The sequence below is a fragment of the Laccaria bicolor genome, genomic scaffold, assembly GCF_000143565.1.
Source record: "Laccaria bicolor S238N-H82 LACBIscaffold_3 genomic scaffold, whole genome shotgun sequence".
Classification (NCBI taxonomy): Eukaryota; Fungi; Basidiomycota; class Agaricomycetes; order Agaricales; family Hydnangiaceae; genus Laccaria; species Laccaria bicolor.
In genome coordinates this window covers 2,541,092-2,560,123 of record NW_001889874.1, presented here as the reverse complement: position 1 = coordinate 2,560,123, position 19,032 = coordinate 2,541,092, and the positions used below count along the sequence as shown (strand labels likewise).

Sequence of the window (19,032 nt, the reverse complement as noted above, 5' to 3'; positions counted from 1 at the left end):
CTACAAATATATGCGGTTTATCATAACGTGTGCCCAGAAAAATGAGATTAAAGCCTTCAATGAATAAGTATACAGCGTGGATACTAGATACAAAGCAACAAGAAATTAAGCGAAACTATTTTCTACATCCGCACTGTCTTCGGCTTGTTCCAGGTTGGCGAACTGTGGAAAAAAATATATTAGAAGGCAGAGGGTAGGAATTCGTCGTGAATACTTACACTCAAGAACGCAGCAGGCCTGTGCTCCTCAGCCCAAAAGAGAAGCGGAGTATCAAGTGTCATAGAATAGCTGAGGTTCGGTGACCATAGTTGTGTCAAACCAATTCCGTAGTTCCAGACACGTCCCTCGGGAACAAGCGTCATGCCAAGAATGCGGTCAGAAAGAAGTAGCTGTACTCTCTCCGACATGTTGGGATTAAAACCCTGCTTCATTTTTAGTACACTGCCGCTAAGAGTCTACCAAAGAACTCACGGGAGGATTGACGGAGTTGTCCTGGTTCTTTCGACCCCATTCGAAACCAGGAACGGTGAGGGAGTGTGCGGATAGTGAAACAGACCCCGGAGTGAAGGATGCTGTCAGACATATCGATGACGAGCTCCACTCAGGATGGTCCGCCATGAGCTTTGCTTGCGTTGTGACATCGGTTGGAGAAAGGTGAGCTATTTCAAGTGCCTGCGTCTTGATCCAACCCAAAGGCTCGAGATCCTTGAGTAAGAAATCGTCCTTGGGAAGTTGGGCCGGCAGCTCCACACTATTATTGCTACCTCGTTGGGGGACCCAAACGACAGCCTAGAGGAAGAACAGATTATAAAAATACGATAGGCGACAAATCACGCTCATTTTACCTTGATTTCCTTGACCTGCTTATTATCGGCGGGAGAGACACCATACAAGTAGGCTGCTACCTGTGTTCTCAGGTCTGCAGCAGTTATGAATGCGCGAAGGATGTTCTTGGGTAGGACATATGTGAAAGAGGCCGCGTCGTCTTTCACATCGTCGTTCGACACATAAATGTGCTGGAGGCGGAGGGGAAGATGTGTAGCGGAAATGGCCCGAACACGCCAATCCGATTTACTGCTGAACACCTGTTGTTCGTAATTGGTGGCTTTGAAATAATTAGATTGCTTCATTGAAATTGAAAAAGGTTTACTAACTGGTAACGGTCTGAATCGTGTCACCATGAACGTTGGTAGTTTGGCTATTCCCCTAGGGTCAACAATGTCATCGCACGATAAGGGCTAAAAACGTACGTTTGAACCGCAGTGACTTGGGCCTGCGCCTCTGAACTCTTCTCCAATTCAGCCATTTGTTGACGTTGTACGGAAGGAGCGGCAATTTCCTGGCCTAGAATGATGTCCCGAACCTCGCTCACGGTTAAAGAGGCAATGTTAACACTGTTTCGTTTGCCAAAGTCCTGGACCGATCTATTAGAACAAGACAGGACGAGAAAAGAGGGCGGCACATACAGCAAGAATCAGCTCCTTCATGGCGACTTCAACCTTGATCCACTCTTCATCACTCAGAGTAGGCCATACGAAGTGGGGCTCCGTAATCGTGGATTTGTCGGGATGCAGAATGATCTTTGCTTTCTCGTTGTTAACATGAAGGCCACGAAGGAGGAGAATGAGTCGAGAGAAGGCCGTGTAACTTGAGATGGACTTAAGCCAATCATCTGTTAAGGTGTGAGCTGGAGGTGTCGGTGAGAAAAGTTTCATACAAACCATATAGACTGAAGAGAACCATTTGCGGTTGTGTGGCCCTCTGGGAAACAAAAGGTTTATGAGTAAAGAACTACAAAAAATGTATAGAAATCATACCAAGATTAGATCGCCAAACTTTTCCATCTTCATACATGCCTGGAATGGCAATTGAAGTTCGCTTCCCTTGATGACGATATTTGGGAAATCGAGGAGATGGACCTCCAGTGGATCTGTTCTACCCTCAAAAACGTGTGGTGGTGAGATGAATAAGCCACCTACCCAGCATGCCTTTCCTGGTTACAATTACTTGTTTCGGCTGCTCCTCAACAGGGAGAGACCTCACCAAGGCTGCAACTTCTTCTGCAGTCTTCCACTTAGCTAGCTGGCCAAGACGCTTTTGGCCAGCCCAAACACTTGTGTGGATGATCTTGAGGAAAAGTTGTCCAGACCGAGGATTGAAGATGAAAATTGCTCCATCTGATGGACATGAGCATGATATATTGAAGTGAGCAGCGAAAGGGCTTACTGATGGGCTTGGTGGTTAAATTTCCCTCGAATGTTTTGTGGCTGTGGAAACAATTCACTTCAAGCAGTAGGTGATGGTGACACGGTACTCACATTGTCACACGGTAAACGTTGGTGTCATCCACGAACCCTATGTAGAAATAAATATGGAAGACCAGACTTCTTTGTTAAACACTCACAGATAATTTGGTTCGAAAAGAGTTCAGAGTAATTCTGAGAAAGAAATTAATATTGTCACACATGTACCAATGGAAACGAAGACCAACCTGGCTGTTCAAGTAGGGCTCAGTTGGCTCTGAAGAGTACAGCTGCAAACCCTTTCTTATACGCTCTCGCAACACGTGACAAGCAGGGTTCGCTTTCATGATCTTTGCCATAGCTTGTTGGATCAAGGGCTTCATTCCTGGGAACCAATTTCCGTAGGCTGACCACAAGTTATAGGCCAGATCCATGCCGATCATGACACCCGTAGGAGACGGGTAGATACTCATAGAATCAGACACCTGGCATACAATAAGCGTTGTGAAGCAGGAGGAGAAAAGAATCTTACATAGTCAAGGAACTTGGCACGAGTGTAGCGTTCAATATCGTGCGTGTCGAAGTCACCCCATCTCAACTGAACATCGATCCAGTACTTATTGCTGGTAGTTCCATCCAGAACATCTTTCACCTACAAGATACAGTCAGCGGAGTACGAATATGGATGAGTATCAGATCATTTACATCAGTGACGAGTGAGGGTCGTGAAATATTCCACTAAAAAACTGTCAGACATAGAAATTGAACAGAAGTCTGATTAGGTACCTTATAAGCGGAAAAGAGCAGAATATCTGCACATGAGGAGTTCATCTTGTAACTCTTACGAGGATGAATGGTCTCCTTCTGGACTGTCTCGATTTGCAAGGGTTCAAGCTCCTGATCGAAAACTTGACACAAATCCATGACCACGCTTTCGTGAACTAACAGTGTCTTCAGTAAAACGAAAGGTCTAGATGGGTGTGGACAAACTCTTTTGCCATAAATGGGCTCGGAAGATCTGAATCAAACTGATTTTGAGGGTAGGAATTTTGCCATGCCTACGATAGATTTTAAGTGCTGCTTGCTGTGCCAATAACTTGCAGAAACTCACATGAAGATGCCTGTCAGATCGAGCTGCACTTGGAAACCGACATAAACATTGGCACGATTTATAGTTGGACTCCACCAGAGAGTAAAGCGACGATTAGGAATTTGATTGAGACCAGACCGTTGGGCGTTAGTTAGCTTCTTGTATCGCATTGACTCCTCGAATCCAGATGCTTTCTCCCAGAACAAACCTAAAACAAACAGTCAGGGAAGCATGTTACGAAGATAAAGAAGTACACACCTTCCCAAGTAGGGAAATATGTTCCTTTGAAGAGGGTATGCTCCAGAATACCTTCGACACCTCCCAGCGCAGCGATCACGTCCACACGGTAGTTGTTGAGTTGCCACAATTTTCCGTCGTGACGCTGAGATGTCCACCAGAATGGGTTGCTGGGAGAGCTTTCAACTTCTGTGTAAGGGAACAGGTAAAAAGAAGCTTACTGCTTCAAAAGTTGGTACTGTTTCCAGTCCGTCCGTACACGCCATCCACGGTCATACGCCAAACTATATCGCATTAGCACAGGATGAATGGAAATGGAAGGGAATCTCACGTATGTCGGTCCTTCTGGAAGAGGGTGTTGATACGGGGAATACCTCGATCCCAACTGTCTTCCAAGTCCTCTAGCGTTAACCGTCGATTTTGGGCATTGGCTTCCTTGCGTTTCATGGAGTATTCTGACCATACACGAGCAGAGTCCAAAAATTCAGCTTCCCATGGCTGAAGATAGCGATACAAGTTAGGAATCAATTGGTCCTCCTCGTGTGTCATGCCAGCACGGAAGTGAGTGACTGGACATTCATCCTATAAGCAAGCCCTCTCAAAATGAATGGGGGTTTACGCACCAGCAACATCTGTTTGTTTCGACCATCGAAGATCACTTTGAGGAATTAAGACGTGTCCCATAGACAGCATTCCAAGACCGCCAAGTTCCTGTAAAAAAAATTCTTAAGTTCAAAATGCTAGACTTTTTTTGACAGCCACGTTACCTTTGGCGTGTAGAATACAACAGGCGGGAAACGAGATGGCATTTTACTGTTCAGGCCAATCTTGACACGGGTTTGGATTTTGTTTTCCGCCTTGACGAGGGAGTCTAGAAGCTCATTTGTATGGATAACAGCTTCGCGGTAGTACGTCATGAGACCAATCAAAGCAGTGTTCCATTTGTTCACAATTTTGGAGAAAGTCGTGGAGCCTGAACTCATGAGAACTTGACGAATCCTGTTGTTGAATGCTTGTACGCCTGCAAAATTAGGTGAGCTACGGATGGGATAACGAAGCAATAATATATACCATCATCAGATACACGAAGGAATGCCTGAGCTGTTCTCTCCTTGGATTGTTCGTTGGTCAAGTTCCAGACCGCATCTTTCAAAGAAAATTGTTCCCCAGACATGGTGCGTATCTTGGGTAGAATGCGGATCTCAAAGCCACACATAGAGAAAAGAAGCTGAGGGTTGTTTTGCGAATAGACACTGACAAAAGAATCCTCCCACTCGATTGTCGTTAGAGATCTCGGAAGACTTTGCTTGACGTTCCAGAAAACGGCCCGGCCCAAGTTAACATCGTGTTTGATGAGCCTCATGCGGCAATCTCTCGGCCAGCAACGTTTGTTGTTATAACCAATAACGTTGTTGTTCGTGGGGTCAGGATTGGCTGAAAGGTACCGTTGGATGAGATCGCGAGCTTCGTCCGCAGTGAACCTGAATAGAATGTGGAGCCTGTCGACATAACGAGAGTAGAGGCGAATCGGATGACGGGTCTCAGTCGCTGAGTCACGGTATTGCAAGAAATTATTCGGCATCTGTGGTGGGCCAGCCATTTCACTTGCTCGTTGCAGCCCAAGGATGAGAAGATCGAGGACAAGGCCATAGTACTGGAAAACGAAAGCAGAAAATTGAAGCCCTCGAATCAAGCCAAACGCATTAGTATGGGCCATATCTGCGACGTGTAGTCAACATCTCGAAGTAGGCGCAAAGTGAAGAACGTACCCTTGTAAGTGAGAACTATAGCAACGTGTCTGAGTATGTAATAACCTCCTGCTTGGATGAAACGACTCACCAGTGTTATTTTTTGCCGTGATGTAATCTGCTAGATTGTGGTCAAGGATTAGACGGAGAAGACGATTGAGGAGTGTCAAGTCAATCTTTTCGTAGACCTTGGACAACACAGTCTCCATGAGCACGTTACATTCGCCTTCACTAGTTTCCCAGATGTCTGTAAGGTTGTTGATGCCTTGGCACCACTAAGAAGGGTAAGGAACCATTTCAGAGAGGTCAACAGGAAAGCTTACTTTGTAAACCAGCAGAGGAGGGGGTTCAGTGTCCTAAAATTTAATTGAGCATTTATACTAAGTAATCAGGCGAGGGACCTTACGGCGGGCTTGATCCAAGCAGGGAAAAGACCACGCTTGTCAGCCCTAAATGTGAAATGAGCAAGACCTCACAATCAAGACCTTGAGGGTTACTTACTCGAAGAAGAGGAATTGATCCAGATACTGGAGCAGAGGCTCGTCAGGAAAGACACATAACATTAGAATATCAGACTCACAGCATCCGTTATCTTCTCCACAGGCTCGATATCGTAGCATGGGATGAGTTTGTCATATGTATCGAAGAACTCAATGCCGGACTCTTTGAATGCGCGCTGTGTCAGTAGCAATCGCTTGATACGTGATAGACCTGCGTGAACGTCAGTTTCCTAAGAATTGTGCAACGCAGAATGGGCATTACATTCGTGAGGGTTATCGTAAGCTTGTTCTATTAACGCAAGTTCCTCTCGCTGTGACTGATTGAGACGGCCTGGGAAAAAATGGTAAAATTAATACTGAATTAGTTTATGCAAAGAAAGAAGTAACCTTTGACGGAATACGCCTCCTTAAGTTTCTCCAGAGCCAAGACCAAAAGTTTTGTATCGTGCTTATATGACAACGGGCTGGAGAATTTGCCTATCAACAGGTGAGATACTGGCTGAATGTTGGAAACTTACGGGAATGGAATGGGAGCAAACTTGCGGCTCTCCAGCCAGTGGACGGTAGCCGTGTAAATGGCCACCGCCTCTTCGGCGCTGATGTAAGGGCCATCCTTCAGATATCCATGTTGCCTCTCCTGCTCAGCTTTAAGATAAAGACGGGTGAGGCGACCAAGATTCTTTTTCACAACGGCCTTGTCGACGGTAGCGCCACGCCTGATACGTTCCCGATTATAGTGAGCCACTCTGCGTATATTGTCAGACGATTTAATGTACTTTTCGGCAAGGATAACTTACGAGCACCACCAATCTGCCTTGCTCTTGATGTACCGAAGGATGATGTTTTCGATAGCTGTAGGCATGCCCGGCACCTTCCACGGAACTGTCACTATATCAGGCCCTATTCAAGTTATCAAAGTGTGAATCAGAACGCACTGTTGGCTTTCCAGCACCTCCATGCTTCCGACAAATGCTGCAAGATCGTCTTCGACTTATTTTGCTTGATAGACTCTGGCATCATGTCCAGAATATCGTGCATAACTGCAGCACGCAACTCCAAATCGTAGTGTGACTCTACTCGTTGTTTTGTTACCGTCTTTGCGATGCCTTTGCTATTTCTGCCTTCGAACTGACGGGCAAGAAGGTTACCCAACCTGTACCAGATATTTAGACGAGTTGGAGATCGGGACTGAGGGGATTTGCATACCATCGTTCAAGGAGTGGAACAATTCCTCGCATGAAGAACAACCACACACGCCAACCTGGTGCCCAAAAACCACAACCAGGACCCTTCCCTACAGGGCCTGTGTTGAACCGATAGTAGATCAGGTGCTTCAAGTCCTTAGTCATGCGAACTTGCCTCATAAGCTGTTAACCAAGGTTAGCTTCGCTTTTCTTCAATTACTATTATGCACACCTTGTATTTATAGCGATACATCCCGGTCAGTGCACCAATGTGACTAAAGATGTACTGAAGGGCGTCGGCAAGCTGGAACGCATCAACGTTTCCAAGACGGAACTGGACGTGAGCGTCCACAACAAGCTTGGTCAAGCGGAGAATTTCACGACACAAATGGAAGGCATTTCCAAAGCGGGATTTCTTGCGCTCTTTAGTAGTCAGCGTCCTAGATTCAAAGGTTACAACGGGAAGAGCTGAGTCGCAAAAATCACCTACTTCACAGGCTTCAAATTCATGTTGTAGTCAAGATGCAGATAGTTCAAGTTCTAAAATCAAAGCGTAAGTAAAGCATCCAGAGTGAGGGTAAGATGCATACTTTGCGATGGATCAGGAGGTTGAGCATGTTATACCCCTGCCTGCAGACCTGCAAACCGGCTTCAACCCAGTCCAGTTTTGTCGTCTGGAAGAACTTGGTTGCTTTCAATTGACGGAAGAGATTCTTCTTCGTCATCGCCTTCTCAGGTCTCGTTCTGAGTTCATTGAGAACAAAGCACTTGAGAAGTTTCTGGTATGAAACCCTGACTTTCACTGGTTGGCCAGGAGGGCAATGTTCCAGATACCAATTCTTCACCAAGGGAATATCCTGCGCCCGCCTCATTCGCCCCGAGCGTCGCCCATACGGCTCTGGCGCCCACCATAAGGCAATTCCATCAGCTGTGAGCTCGGTTTCAAGGTCCTTCTGCTGCAGGAAAGGTTCAACGGCCTCAGGCAAGACAAAATCGTCATCGTCGGTATCATTTGGACCAAAAATGCTGTCTTCATGAGAAACAAGTGGTGCATTCTTTGGCGTGTGCCCTCGCAAAGAGATAGGGTTGATAAGAGGATCGAAATAGAAAGCAGGTAGGTCAGGATCGTCCGTGCGGATGTAAACGTTTTTGGAATAGTGGTACGGCGAGATGCGGACTGAACGCGGCAAAGAATTGTATAAATGCGGGAAAGCGACTTTGTACTCGGTACGGATTTGTTGGCGGATGATGACTTTGTTGATATCGTTGAATTCATTCCAATCTTCATCAAAGTTATCCATGTCGCGGTACAGAGGTTCAAACTTTGGTCCACCTGGAATAGCCATATTGAGAGCTTTCGCCGTGAAGAAAGCATTTTTGTCGAAAAGGTAGGTCGCATTGCGGTCGGCTTGGTCTGACAACAAAGTCCTTCCAAGACGATACAAGTTGGCCATTACTGGCAATGAGAGCGACCAAAACTTGTAAGACGACCCGTTGACAGACGGAGTGTCAATGAGAGGCTTGGGGTCATAGAACCAATCAATGACGGCACTATCTTCCTCCGTGTCAAGGTCAAGCTGAATTGCCTCTAGAGGATCCACATCGAGGACATTGTCGCCATAGTCCAAAGGAGGCTCCTCATCGTCGAACGGCGGAAATCGCATACGCTTGAAGTGCCTACGATCCCTTTTCTCCCTACGCATCGCCAACCACATTGTGCTCCACTGCGCGTGATAGACGGGTTCAATGACACGAGGAATTTCGTTCACGAAGGTTATGGCACCAGTTATGTGGTACAGCACAGGAACTTCGCGTACTTGCTCCCAAGGGAAAGGAATGTTCTCCAACAACTTCATGACAGCATGTGGAACATACTTTAGAGCGCCGAGATGAACACGCTTATCATTCCTGAACTTGCGGTTGCTCATGTCACCGTGGTCTTTAATAATTTTGCGGACATGCTCAGGTGGTAAATCCTATTTGGCTGTTAGAACTGGGAAAGGCAGAAAAATGACAGCAATACGACGCGCCTGCTTTCCCATGTCTACGTATCCCCCTCTCCTCTTCTCACCATATCTTTTTCTCTGCATCTGTATCCACTTCTGCGACTTTTGCGCGATAACTAGAACCGTCACTTGAACAATGCTTCAAATTGAAAGAGATAATACATACCCTCTGGAGGCATACGCGAGCCTGACGCCTCCATGCCAGGCGGCATGCCTGGCGGAGGAGGCATAAAGCCAGGAGGAGGAGGAGGAAAGCTCATCCTGTGATGGTGTCGACGAGAGAGTTGGTTGCTGATGTAATGCAAAATTCGGATCCGTTGACGCGTGTGCACGGACCGACAACAACTTGGAATCCTTACTGCGCGTTAGGCAGCTCGATTCCGTGAACAGTAATTACAAGTAGTGGTGATAATACATTTGATATCTATGAATTACCAAACATCCCTTTGCTCGATGACAGCTCTGCTCCAAGCTTGTATCCCAAAACCTTGAACAGATATCATCAGACCTTTCAAACAAAATAACAAAACCATCTCGCACCTTATCCCAATCTATCTTCTGACGTGTAAGAGGCAAAGCACGACGAAGGCCCTTGAATGTTTTCTCCCCCATCTCCTGATAGGTATCGTTCAACGAAATCTGATATTTTCCTTCTTCGTCTTCAATGAGCGCAATAATTTTGGATGCCGCCGTGTTGGAAGGGGCTGAAATGATGGCAGGAGGAAGGGTGAAGGAAATATTGTGTGTCGTCGACAGTTGCACCTACTTCCAGTAAGTCCCAGGCATCCAAACGACACCTTCATGAGGAACTTACATTCCCTTGTTCATAATAGTGAACGTTCGCTAGTATTTTCCCGACCACTGTGTTCTCCGTCAAATTAACGACGTATTCTGATCGCCATCTCCCAGACCTGTTGGCTAATGAGCCTCAAGGATGCGATTTCTCACAGATGAACTTACCAGAAATTGGTGGGGTTGTACTTATTGGCGACAACCTGAATGACGAACTCGGGGCCCTCATCTTTGGTTGAGAAAAAAACGGATGCCACGCCATCCTGGAAATGCGACGATAGATACAGCAGAGCGGCGGTCTGTAAAGCAACCCTGAGAGGAATTTCGTGAATATACTGTGATGAGGATTGACGGCCTCATACCGGAATGATTCATGCTCAGCATCTGGTTCAAACGATTGAGGATTAGATGCTTCCTGTGGATCACCATAAATCAAGAGCCTTGGGAGCGTTATACGACAACGTACAAGACTGAGATGGTCAAACACAAAGCTCGTTTTAGATCTTGGATCTAAAAACCTCTCCTGAGCTTCATCCAAATTCTCTGCCGGAAGTCTAGCGGCTTCGCTGATGATGGACTATTCTTCAGCTTGTCAACAGGCTTAAGCTTGTCAACGCAGCCCATCTTCACCTGATGACCTGTTCCAGGAACGTCCACGGTAGTAAATTGGGCAATGTTGTACTCTCTCAACGCGGGATGTATGCCTTCTTGCAGGAGATCATCGTCTCCAATAATGTTACGGACATCTGGTGCTTCTAATCAGTTGACAGACTTTGGAACAGCGAAGCCTGAACAAACCATTGAGCACGTCATTGATCTCACCAGGTGGTGACTGCAGCAAGAAAGTTGAAGCTATTTGAACGCGCTCAGTCGTGTCCATTAGATATTAGAATTGTGTTGGAAGCAGGTTTGTGCCATTCGGAGTTTGCCGATCATATCACTCAACAGCCAATCTTTGACAAATTCTTATGCGATTTTTTTATCCATACATTCATACTGTTCCCTCAAAGCTTTGAGCCAAACTGCGATTCTGTCACACCAGCACCCATGGCAGCTGTTGACGAAACTCCTCCAGTGACTGTCTTGATCAAATTGTCGGCATAATCAGCGCCGCTCCACTGTGGAAATTCTTATCAGTATGTGCCAATGCCACGTAGAGAGTCGCATACCTTTTGATGAGTAAGAACATCAGTGCCCAACTCGCGCTCTTTACGCTGGACGAGCTCAACGTAGGCCTTCATGCCAGTCTTCGCAAAATTTTGGGCGAAGAGGTCCGAGATGTAGGCATTCGAATGCAGACCACCAAGCTAATCGGAAGCTTGTTAGACGAAAGAGACTTCAAGAGAGATAATAACGCACAGTGATGAATTGCCAGACGAATCCAAGCTTGCCCAGCTCCCAGACATAGCCTTGCATATCTTTGTCGTTCAAACCTGCAGCCTCCCAGTTGAAGGATGGACTCAAGTTGTACGCCAACCAATGACCTGGGCGAGCCGCGTGAACACCATGAGCGAATTCTTGAGCTTGCGACAAGATTGGCTTCTTCGTTTCCATCCAGAGAAGGTCAGCGTACGGGGCGAAGGCAATGGCGCGGTGGATAGCACACTGGGTACCACCTTGGTACCTGTAGTAACCCTCGCGAGTCCTTGGGCTGTCCCAATTCCAGTATGGAATGGTTCGCAGGCCAAATTCCTTCTGCGCAATGGCAACGGCTTCTGGGTGGGAAACCCGCGAAACGCGCGCCACCAACTTATCAAGGGCAGCCTTGGTCGCACCCTGCTTCCCAAGCGCCTTTGCCAACGTTGTGGAGAACAACTCCAGGTTAGCACTGGAGATCCATTGATCCTCGATCGCTTGGAGTTGGTCGCCACTTTTGCCAGCAAGCTCAGCCTCCACCATGACATCGTTCAGAGGGGGTTGTGACGGGTTTGTAGCTCCCAGAATAAAAGCATGATCCCGGCCGTCAATGTTCGAGGTGATGAGGGTGGCCGCCTCGGAGTCCGTTCTGGCGATGGCCAAATTCTCAACCCCCATGATGTCATATTGCAGACGAATAGCAACGAGACGGTTAATATGCTCCTGGATAGGCACCAAAACCTTGCCCGCCATGTGGCCACACTTTTTGGTTCCTGGTGCTTGATCCTCAACGTGAATGCCGGCGGCACCCTTTTCGACGAACATCTTGGTCAATTTCATTACAGCAGTGAGACCACCATGACCGGTATCGGCGTCTGCGACTATGGGGCGAAGATAGTCAACGACGGGAGTTTTGGCGAGCTCAGCCTCGGACAGCGAAGAGCGTGCCTCTCTTTGCTTTCGGTCGTGGAACAGCTGAGCCATGAATAAATGTTCAACTTTGTTCGGGACAGTGTTCGATGGATAATCTAACATCGGAATCAGTTCCGTTCATTCATCGGAGGGATAACATCAAACGCTACCGGCAAGATCAGGACCCGGCTCGTTTGTGCTCGAAGCCGTGCTTGACGACTGCCAACCTGAGACATAGACAGTCTCGAGATACTTCGCCATTTGGGTTACCTGGACAGGATCCAACCTGCATCGAATAAGGTTTTCAGCGAACGTGACAATTCAAGCCACTTACGCTCCATAGGTGTGGGATGGAGTGCCGCGCTTGGCGTGTTCGCTGAGCAGTTTCCAAAGCTTCTTGCCCTGCACGTTTGAAGGATATTGGATGGCAAGTGTGCCCCTCTTAGCGACGACATCCGCGGCAGTATAGGGACGTTTTACTCGTGCAAAGCGGGGGTTCTAAAATCCATAAGTTCAACAAATGTCTGTAGACAAATTTTGTTACCTTCCACCACTGCTCGACCTGAGCAACTTCGTGTGCAAAACGGGCTCTCTCGCTGGACATTGTAGTATAGGGTGAAGATTGACTCCAGGCTGTATATAAATATCAGGCGCTTTACAGATGACGCACATGTGATTCCAGTCAAAATGGAATGTGCCGCCCGTGGGAACGTTCAAAGTAAAGCCGTCGGCCGTCCGATCTTCGCATCAACTTCAATGGAAAAAGTGAGAACCTTCGAGCTGGCCGAAAACCTCAAAAAATACTGCTTGATTTTCGGATAAAATACATTTATATGACTATCTCCTATCGCCATCATACACAAGTCCAGCAAGGCCGTATCTCACGAAAAACGCGAACAGGCTTCCGGCAACCTAAGTAAGCAGCAAATCAGTAAGATAAAATGTAAAAGATTCACATGGCTAACCTGGGAGAGTATCAATACCTTCACCAGACTTTTCTCGTTCATTGGCCCAAGTCTCAACAAAAAGAAATTCAGAATCGTGAGATTATTAGCTTCTAGAATATTGCCAGTGTTCGGGTGTATTGTCAGCTCTGTAAGCCCCAGCGTCGACAGTGTGTGCAGGACAAGAGCCGAAATCTTCGATGGTGGACCACGTTCGAACATCGTTTTTGAAGGATGTAAAAGGTTAGTATTTGAATCAAATCTGTGGTGCGCTTGAGCTACAGCATTACAGGATCGGGGTTCAGCTTACCTTGGTACCCTATGCCGAGGGCAAGGAACAAGCCCAAACAGCTGCGGACAAGAAAGTAGGAAATTAAAGATTTGAGGGATGAAAAATAGCAGTAAAGTCTTTGAAAAGTGCGCTTGAATCCCGACTACAGCAAATGCCATTCCGGTGACATAGCAAAGGGTGTCCCCAGGAAAGACTCGAGCTGGATACCTATCGGAAAGACATAAGAAACCAGCATCAAGAAGAGTATACAGTGAGCACACCAGTTATGATACATGAAGCCGACACACACGGCGACCAAGGGCAGCATAAAATACAAACTGAAGAGATGCCTCTCTACGAGTTCTCGACTTCCATAGGACATACCAGCGCTCCAAACACCGCCGAACCCAAGTTCCGCTTTGTTTCCAAGGAGGTGAAGGGGTATCCGGAAATCCACTGGCCAAGGTAGATACAACAAGTCGTTGATAATCACGGATATGGAGATTATCAAAGCCTGGCTGACTTCTGAACCATTAATACCAGCTAAAATATTGATGCTGTTCGTTGCAAATGTTGATAATAGCGACATATACACGTAGTATAGCGGTCCTAAGTTGACATGAGATGCGTTACAAACTTGGGCTAAGAAATGAGACTCACCCAGATTGACAAGCGTTCCGAAAATAAATCGAAACGGCAGCGGAACGACGATGGTAGTGTTTCCACGTTCAGCGTAGTAAACCATCAATACCGGAATGGAAGCTATTATCGGGATCGGAACCTTATGCCGCCAGCGGATGTCGAACACGTCGTCCAGGAAGCCCAGTATTGTCGCTATCAAAAGTGACAAGAGAGAGGAGAGGTATACGGAGAGCTAAACCGACGATTGTCAGCCAACAATGATTATAGAAGTGTTGGTTCCAACCTGGTAATGAGGAAATTCTTTAACAATTAAGCCTTCATGTGATCTCTTTAAATATGCTTGCTGCGAGATGGGGTTGGAGAACGCAAAAGGTATAAATAAGATCAAGAGAATGATATATATGGAGGCGCAGACAAGCCCCATGCTTTCTGGACTAGCAAAACGATGAGATATGGCAACAATCATCAATATTATACGCACATGGGCGTCTGGTAGGTCTTGAGCAAATCCCTCCCCTTCAAGTTAGCCTTGACGAAGGCTGGGCCGAGTGCGGGCACCAAAAACACTGATGCAAGGAATGCAACGATGGAGAACCCGATAGATGAGTACAACGCGGGCAAAGAAGGCACAGGATCTATGAACGGTCGCAAAATAAACCATGCTGCCACTGGTACTAGACTGAACAGAAGTGCGGGAGATAGAGGTCGCGATGTGAGCGCCATAGTAGCTGTCGTGTCAGTTGACGCGTTGACCCAAAGCCCGGCAAGCCGGCCCACTACCCGCCTCCTCGTCCATGTCTTCCCCCGGTCCTGAGCATCTAAACAGCTCAGGCTGCACCATCAAAGTCACCGAAGAGAAGGGGCGTTGCGTTCATGGTAATATCCTTGTATCTCCTTGCCAGCGACGAGCTGACATTCCTCAAGCATCTCGCTTCATTCCAAAGCATACCACCATAGAGATCAGTCCTGTCCTCCTCTTTTCAAAGGAAGAATACGAATCGCACGGCAAGCAAGCAAATTATCCCACAATATACCACTAAACCTTCAGTCATGATAGGAAAACACACCGTTCTTGACCATTACACCTTCAAATGGGCGAACGAGCGCATGGCCCTCGCGCTTGGCCTCGGTATTGTACATTAAGCGATGTACCCCACTTCTAGACTGAAAGATTCAAAAGGATCCTTATTCAACCATTCGGACACCCCAAACGTCTCCTACACCCTCGACAAAATCACAGACTCCATCCGATATGTCACCGTGCGTGATGTGCAACCAGAAGAAGAGCTCAATATTTTCTATGGCCACAATCTTTGGTTCTCTCCCGCTGGTGTGCTCGAGAATAAGGTTGTAGAAGAGGTCAATGACGATGGTTGGGATGGGTTGCCTGGCGTCGTTGAAGAGAATAATGCGACACCATCGAATGACCCACTTCAAAACCCGGATGAACCTGTGAAAGAAGAAGATCTTCCCTTCACGCGGTATAAGCTACCACCAGAGGAGGAGGAGCCCGGTTCTATCAGAACAAGTTCGCTTGACACGTCCGATTCACGATCGACACGCTCATTTTTTTTTTTTTTTTTTTTTTTTTTCGCAGTGCAAGCCTGGGTTACCGATATCCTCGACCAAAGACACATCGCCACGCTCCTGAAGTGAGTTCATACAGGTCGTTAATAATCATACTACCCTAAGAACAAAAAGATGGTTAAAGCAAGCCGGTTTAGACACTCCAGACCTGAGCCACCTCAAACGCATCCGGAAACAAGATGATTCGACAACTCTCCTCCTCACAACCTCACCTCAGCCTCCACAACTACCTGAAAATATATCTTTATCTACACCATATCCACTCGATATTCCGGCGTCTTCTGCACTGACGTTACCTTCCCTCACCTTGAAATCAGCTCTTTGGCCCACTGTATACACACCCAGTCGGAAGGACGAGCCGGAGACATGGACGCGAGGCAAAGTTCATTGGGCTCGTGAGGCCATGAAACAGGCGATAGAAGCCGCCATTGAAGCTCATGTTCGCAGGGAGGTTAGCATAGCTTCCTTGTCAACTTCATCGGTTTTATAGCTCGTTCTCCCCAGCTTCCTATCGCTGCTCACATACCGGCGCCTTACGAAAACAAGGAAGATACTGCGCACCTTGAAACTCCTTCAATGTCATTCATTTCATGCGATACGCGGAGATCAACGCAACATCCCCTTCGGCACGCTGCTATAAACGTTGTGCGACAGATGGCAGACCACCGTGCCAGTCAATCTGGTAATTCGAAAGTTTCAAAAGATGGCGAGAATGAAGGTTCAGAGTCCTCATGCAACGGGACCAACTATCTCCTGACCAACCTGACCCTGTTTATGACACACGAACCTTGCGTTATGTGTAGTATGGCTTTGCTGCATTCCAGGGTGAAAGATGTGGTATTTTTATATTCGATGACGGAGACTGGGGGCTGCGGCAGTCTCACCTGTTTGCCAACACTCAAAGGAGTCAACCACCGTTTCAACATTATGCAATGGGATTCTAATGACTGTCTAGAGATTCCTTGTAGCAAGCTTTTCTTAGATAAAAAATTGGACGCCTGAAGAGAATATTCCCGATCCTGGCCTACGTGCAGATGTTTGGAAGGTGACGTAGCCAAGTCCTTGACGATATACAGATATTATACATGAATTGAGGAAAGCATCAAGGGTGACCGGTCAGAGACGAGGGAAGGACTGAATGTTTGTCGGTTGCCATTGCTTCGCCTTGATATACTCCAACAACGCATCGTCAGATAAACCTCGGAAGAGAGCGTTTTCGTCGACGTTCTGAGTTTAAAAATTAGATTGAATGCTCTCTTAGGGGACCAAGGTAACTCACATCCTTTTGAGCAGCCCGGATGACAGCCAATGCGATGTGGGCGCTGATATCACGGATGCGGGTGAGACGCGGGTAGACCAAATCACAATCTTTTTCCTCGTTTGTGAGAGACGAGGCCAATGAGATCGCGGCCTGCTCCACCATTGCGTCCGTGACGTGCCTCGCTTTGGAAAGGATGGAACCCAACCCAATACCGGGGAAGATGTACATGTTGTTTCCCTGTCCAGGCTCATATATCTTGCCTTCAAACTCCACAGGCTTGTACGGGCTGCCAGAAGCGAAAATGACGGAGCCATTTGTCCTACGGGGTCAGTGAGTAAGTGAAACCAAGAAGCGTTCGTCAAAAACTAACCAGCGAATGGCATCGGAATAGTCTAGTTCGCACAGGGACACCGGGTTTGACAGAGGGAAGATAATCGGACGGACATTGGTTTTAGCCAACAGTTTCACGACATCTTCCGTGAACGCATTCTATCACCAAGTTTGGTCAGTAAGTTGATAGAAAGCGCATAGACAGTTGGCCTACTGGGATAGTGCTCAAGCCGAGAAGAGCGGTGGGTTTAACATGTTCAATGATGTCAATTAGTTTGGTAAGTGCAGAGCCGTCATAGTCGGTGCGGGCGAAGTCTGGACGGGAAAGAATCAGCCGATGTGAAATGAGAAAAAAACGAGGTCGAACATTTCTTGTGTTCTTGCAACCCTGGTCTGTCTGCCGTAATCAAGCCTTTAGAGTCTACGGTCTGATGAAAAAACCGATTAGAGTTCTTGGGTAAGAGTAGCAGAGATAGATCATGTGAACTAACGTAGATTCTCTTCTTGGCCTCATCTTCACTCAGGCCCAACAGGGTGAAGAACGACATCAACTGTTTAGCAACACCGATTCCGGCCGAACCCGCGCCAAAGAACAAGACTCGGTGTTCTGATATTGGCGTGCCAGCAGCAGATGACGCCAGTCGGGCAGCATTGAAGAACCCGGACAGAACCACGGATCCTGTATATATGGTGAGATTGATCAGACACCATTCCGTAAGGCGCCGACCACAACGAACTGACCTGTGCCTTGAATCTAAAAGAGAAGGGCGGATGAGAACGGGAGGACAATGATGTAAAGACGCATACATCATCGTTGAAGACACGGTATTGTGACCTGAACATGTCAAGATACTTGAAAGCGTTGTCGGTCGAAAAGTCTTCGAACTGAACGAGTAACTGAGGAAAGACGTCCTTCATTGCCTCCATAAATTCCTTCATGAATTCGTCCATCTTTAAAAAGTATTAATGATTGCATACGAGGGTTGATTTCAGTAACTCACCTCTGCGGCGTCAGGGCGCTTTCGGCGTACGCCCAGGTACAGAGGATCCTCTAGGTACCTTTGAGTATTTGTGCCAAGGTCGAGGCATATAGGAACGGTAGTGGTGGGCTTGATGCCAGCGCCGGCAATGTACAAGTCTCTAAAGAAGGATTGGTTTATTATTGGAAGGGAAGTGAAACTGCGAAACCGTTACAGTTTTCCAATAGAGATGGGGAGCCCGTTGGCGCCCAGGTCACCTAACCCGAGAATGCGAGAGCCTTCGGGGATGCGCGGTGAGTAGGCCGAACCGAAGGGAACGGAGCTGCCTACCGTCTGTCACGACAGCAATGCGAGACGCCTGGCCAGAAGCCCAGGTTCGGAGGACCTGGTTGATGTGCCCCTTGTTCTCAATCGTAACATAGAGACCTTCAGGGCGACGCCAGATGTGAGAGTAATTTGAGCAAGCATCGCCAACCTTACAGACCAGGATGAGGCGCATATACACGGAGAAAGTCGGAGTACCCACCGTTGGAGTGTAGAGAATGGGAATAATCTCGAGCATGTTACCGAGGAGGACCTCGTAAAAGAGGTTGGGGTCGCGTTCTTTGAGGCCATTGAGGTAGATGTACTTTTCGAGACCAGTATGTTTGCTACGAAGCTGTGCAAGACATCGTTGACGATGGTCGGTGTTGAGGAAGAATGGAGGAATGCGTGGGGCAGATGCGGAGAGGGAGAGGGACATGACTGGGGTAATGAAAAAGTGGTTAGGAGCAGTTAGTATTTATATTTTAGATGGAATTTGTAGTGGAGGGCATGTGAATCAGTTTGCATTATGTATGTGTTACACATCTAGGACTGGTTGGGGTAACGGATCTCCGCCGCCGGTGCATCACGGGACTGCATATACTTCAGTTTTGGGGAGGGTCGAAAATGAGTTGGCCATGCATAC

General features: G+C 47.4%; 5 protein-coding genes across 5 annotated transcripts; all 5 read right to left on the bottom strand.

The window, feature by feature from the left end:
• Positions 1–45: 45 nt before the first annotated feature.
• Positions 46–9,122, bottom strand: LACBIDRAFT_182594 (uncharacterized protein). Its single transcript, XM_001875874.1, has 41 exons — positions 9,018–9,122; positions 7,593–8,978; positions 7,493–7,542; positions 7,235–7,442; positions 7,025–7,185; positions 6,754–6,971; positions 6,616–6,700; positions 6,337–6,564; positions 6,206–6,282; positions 6,081–6,149; positions 5,899–6,029; positions 5,820–5,845; positions 5,725–5,767; positions 5,642–5,674; positions 5,410–5,593; positions 5,340–5,354; positions 4,642–5,289; positions 4,338–4,591; positions 4,194–4,281; positions 3,902–4,139; positions 3,792–3,854; positions 3,592–3,740; positions 3,355–3,541; positions 3,234–3,301; positions 3,030–3,184; positions 2,949–2,981; positions 2,776–2,895; positions 2,492–2,728; positions 2,405–2,438; positions 2,319–2,355; positions 2,227–2,267; positions 1,980–2,177; positions 1,818–1,930; positions 1,722–1,761; positions 1,467–1,672; positions 1,251–1,414; positions 1,155–1,198; positions 846–1,105; positions 472–789; positions 219–422; positions 46–162 (listed from the first exon to the last, which is right to left on the bottom strand). The coding sequence occupies exons 1-41, from the start codon at positions 9,090–9,092 to the stop codon at positions 106–108; spliced, it is 6,945 nt and encodes a 2,314-aa protein (XP_001875909.1). The 5' UTR covers positions 9,093–9,122; the 3' UTR covers positions 46–105.
• Positions 9,123–9,432: 310 nt separating this feature from the next.
• On the bottom strand, positions 9,433–10,680 carry LACBIDRAFT_245314 (F-actin capping protein, alpha subunit; the record flags this gene model as incomplete). The annotated part of the gene is made up of 8 exons (XM_001875873.1): positions 9,433–9,495; positions 9,549–9,770; positions 9,823–9,919; positions 9,969–10,112; positions 10,163–10,215; positions 10,267–10,377; positions 10,431–10,552; positions 10,599–10,680. 8 exons carry the CDS (start codon positions 10,678–10,680, stop codon positions 9,433–9,435), a joined length of 894 nt encoding a protein of 297 aa, XP_001875908.1.
• An 85-nt stretch (positions 10,681–10,765) lies between these two features.
• On the bottom strand, positions 10,766–12,672 carry LACBIDRAFT_171643 (isocitrate lyase icl; the record flags this gene model as incomplete). The annotated part of the gene is made up of 6 exons (XM_001875872.1): positions 10,766–10,918; positions 10,970–11,107; positions 11,160–12,184; positions 12,239–12,354; positions 12,403–12,566; positions 12,613–12,672. 6 exons carry the CDS (start codon positions 12,670–12,672, stop codon positions 10,805–10,807), a joined length of 1,617 nt encoding a protein of 538 aa, XP_001875907.1. The 3' UTR covers positions 10,766–10,804.
• Positions 12,673–12,905: 233 nt separating this feature from the next.
• ALG7 (N-acetylglucosaminephosphotransferase) lies at positions 12,906–14,648 on the bottom strand (the record flags this gene model as incomplete). The annotated part of the gene is made up of 7 exons (XM_001875871.1): positions 12,906–12,980; positions 13,034–13,274; positions 13,323–13,511; positions 13,565–13,892; positions 13,944–14,157; positions 14,209–14,359; positions 14,407–14,648. The coding sequence occupies 7 exons, from the start codon at positions 14,646–14,648 to the stop codon at positions 12,906–12,908; spliced, it is 1,440 nt and encodes a 479-aa protein (XP_001875906.1).
• Positions 14,649–16,429: 1,781 nt separating this feature from the next.
• Positions 16,430–18,825, bottom strand: LACBIDRAFT_188199 (uncharacterized protein; the record flags this gene model as incomplete). Its single annotated transcript, XM_001875870.1, has 12 exons — positions 16,430–16,739; positions 16,792–17,092; positions 17,144–17,262; positions 17,318–17,418; positions 17,471–17,531; positions 17,595–17,782; positions 17,845–17,857; positions 17,911–18,054; positions 18,105–18,243; positions 18,298–18,361; positions 18,414–18,558; positions 18,610–18,825. The coding sequence occupies 12 exons, from the start codon at positions 18,823–18,825 to the stop codon at positions 16,629–16,631; spliced, it is 1,602 nt and encodes a 533-aa protein (XP_001875905.1). The 3' UTR covers positions 16,430–16,628.
• Positions 18,826–19,032: the final 207 nt, after the last annotated feature.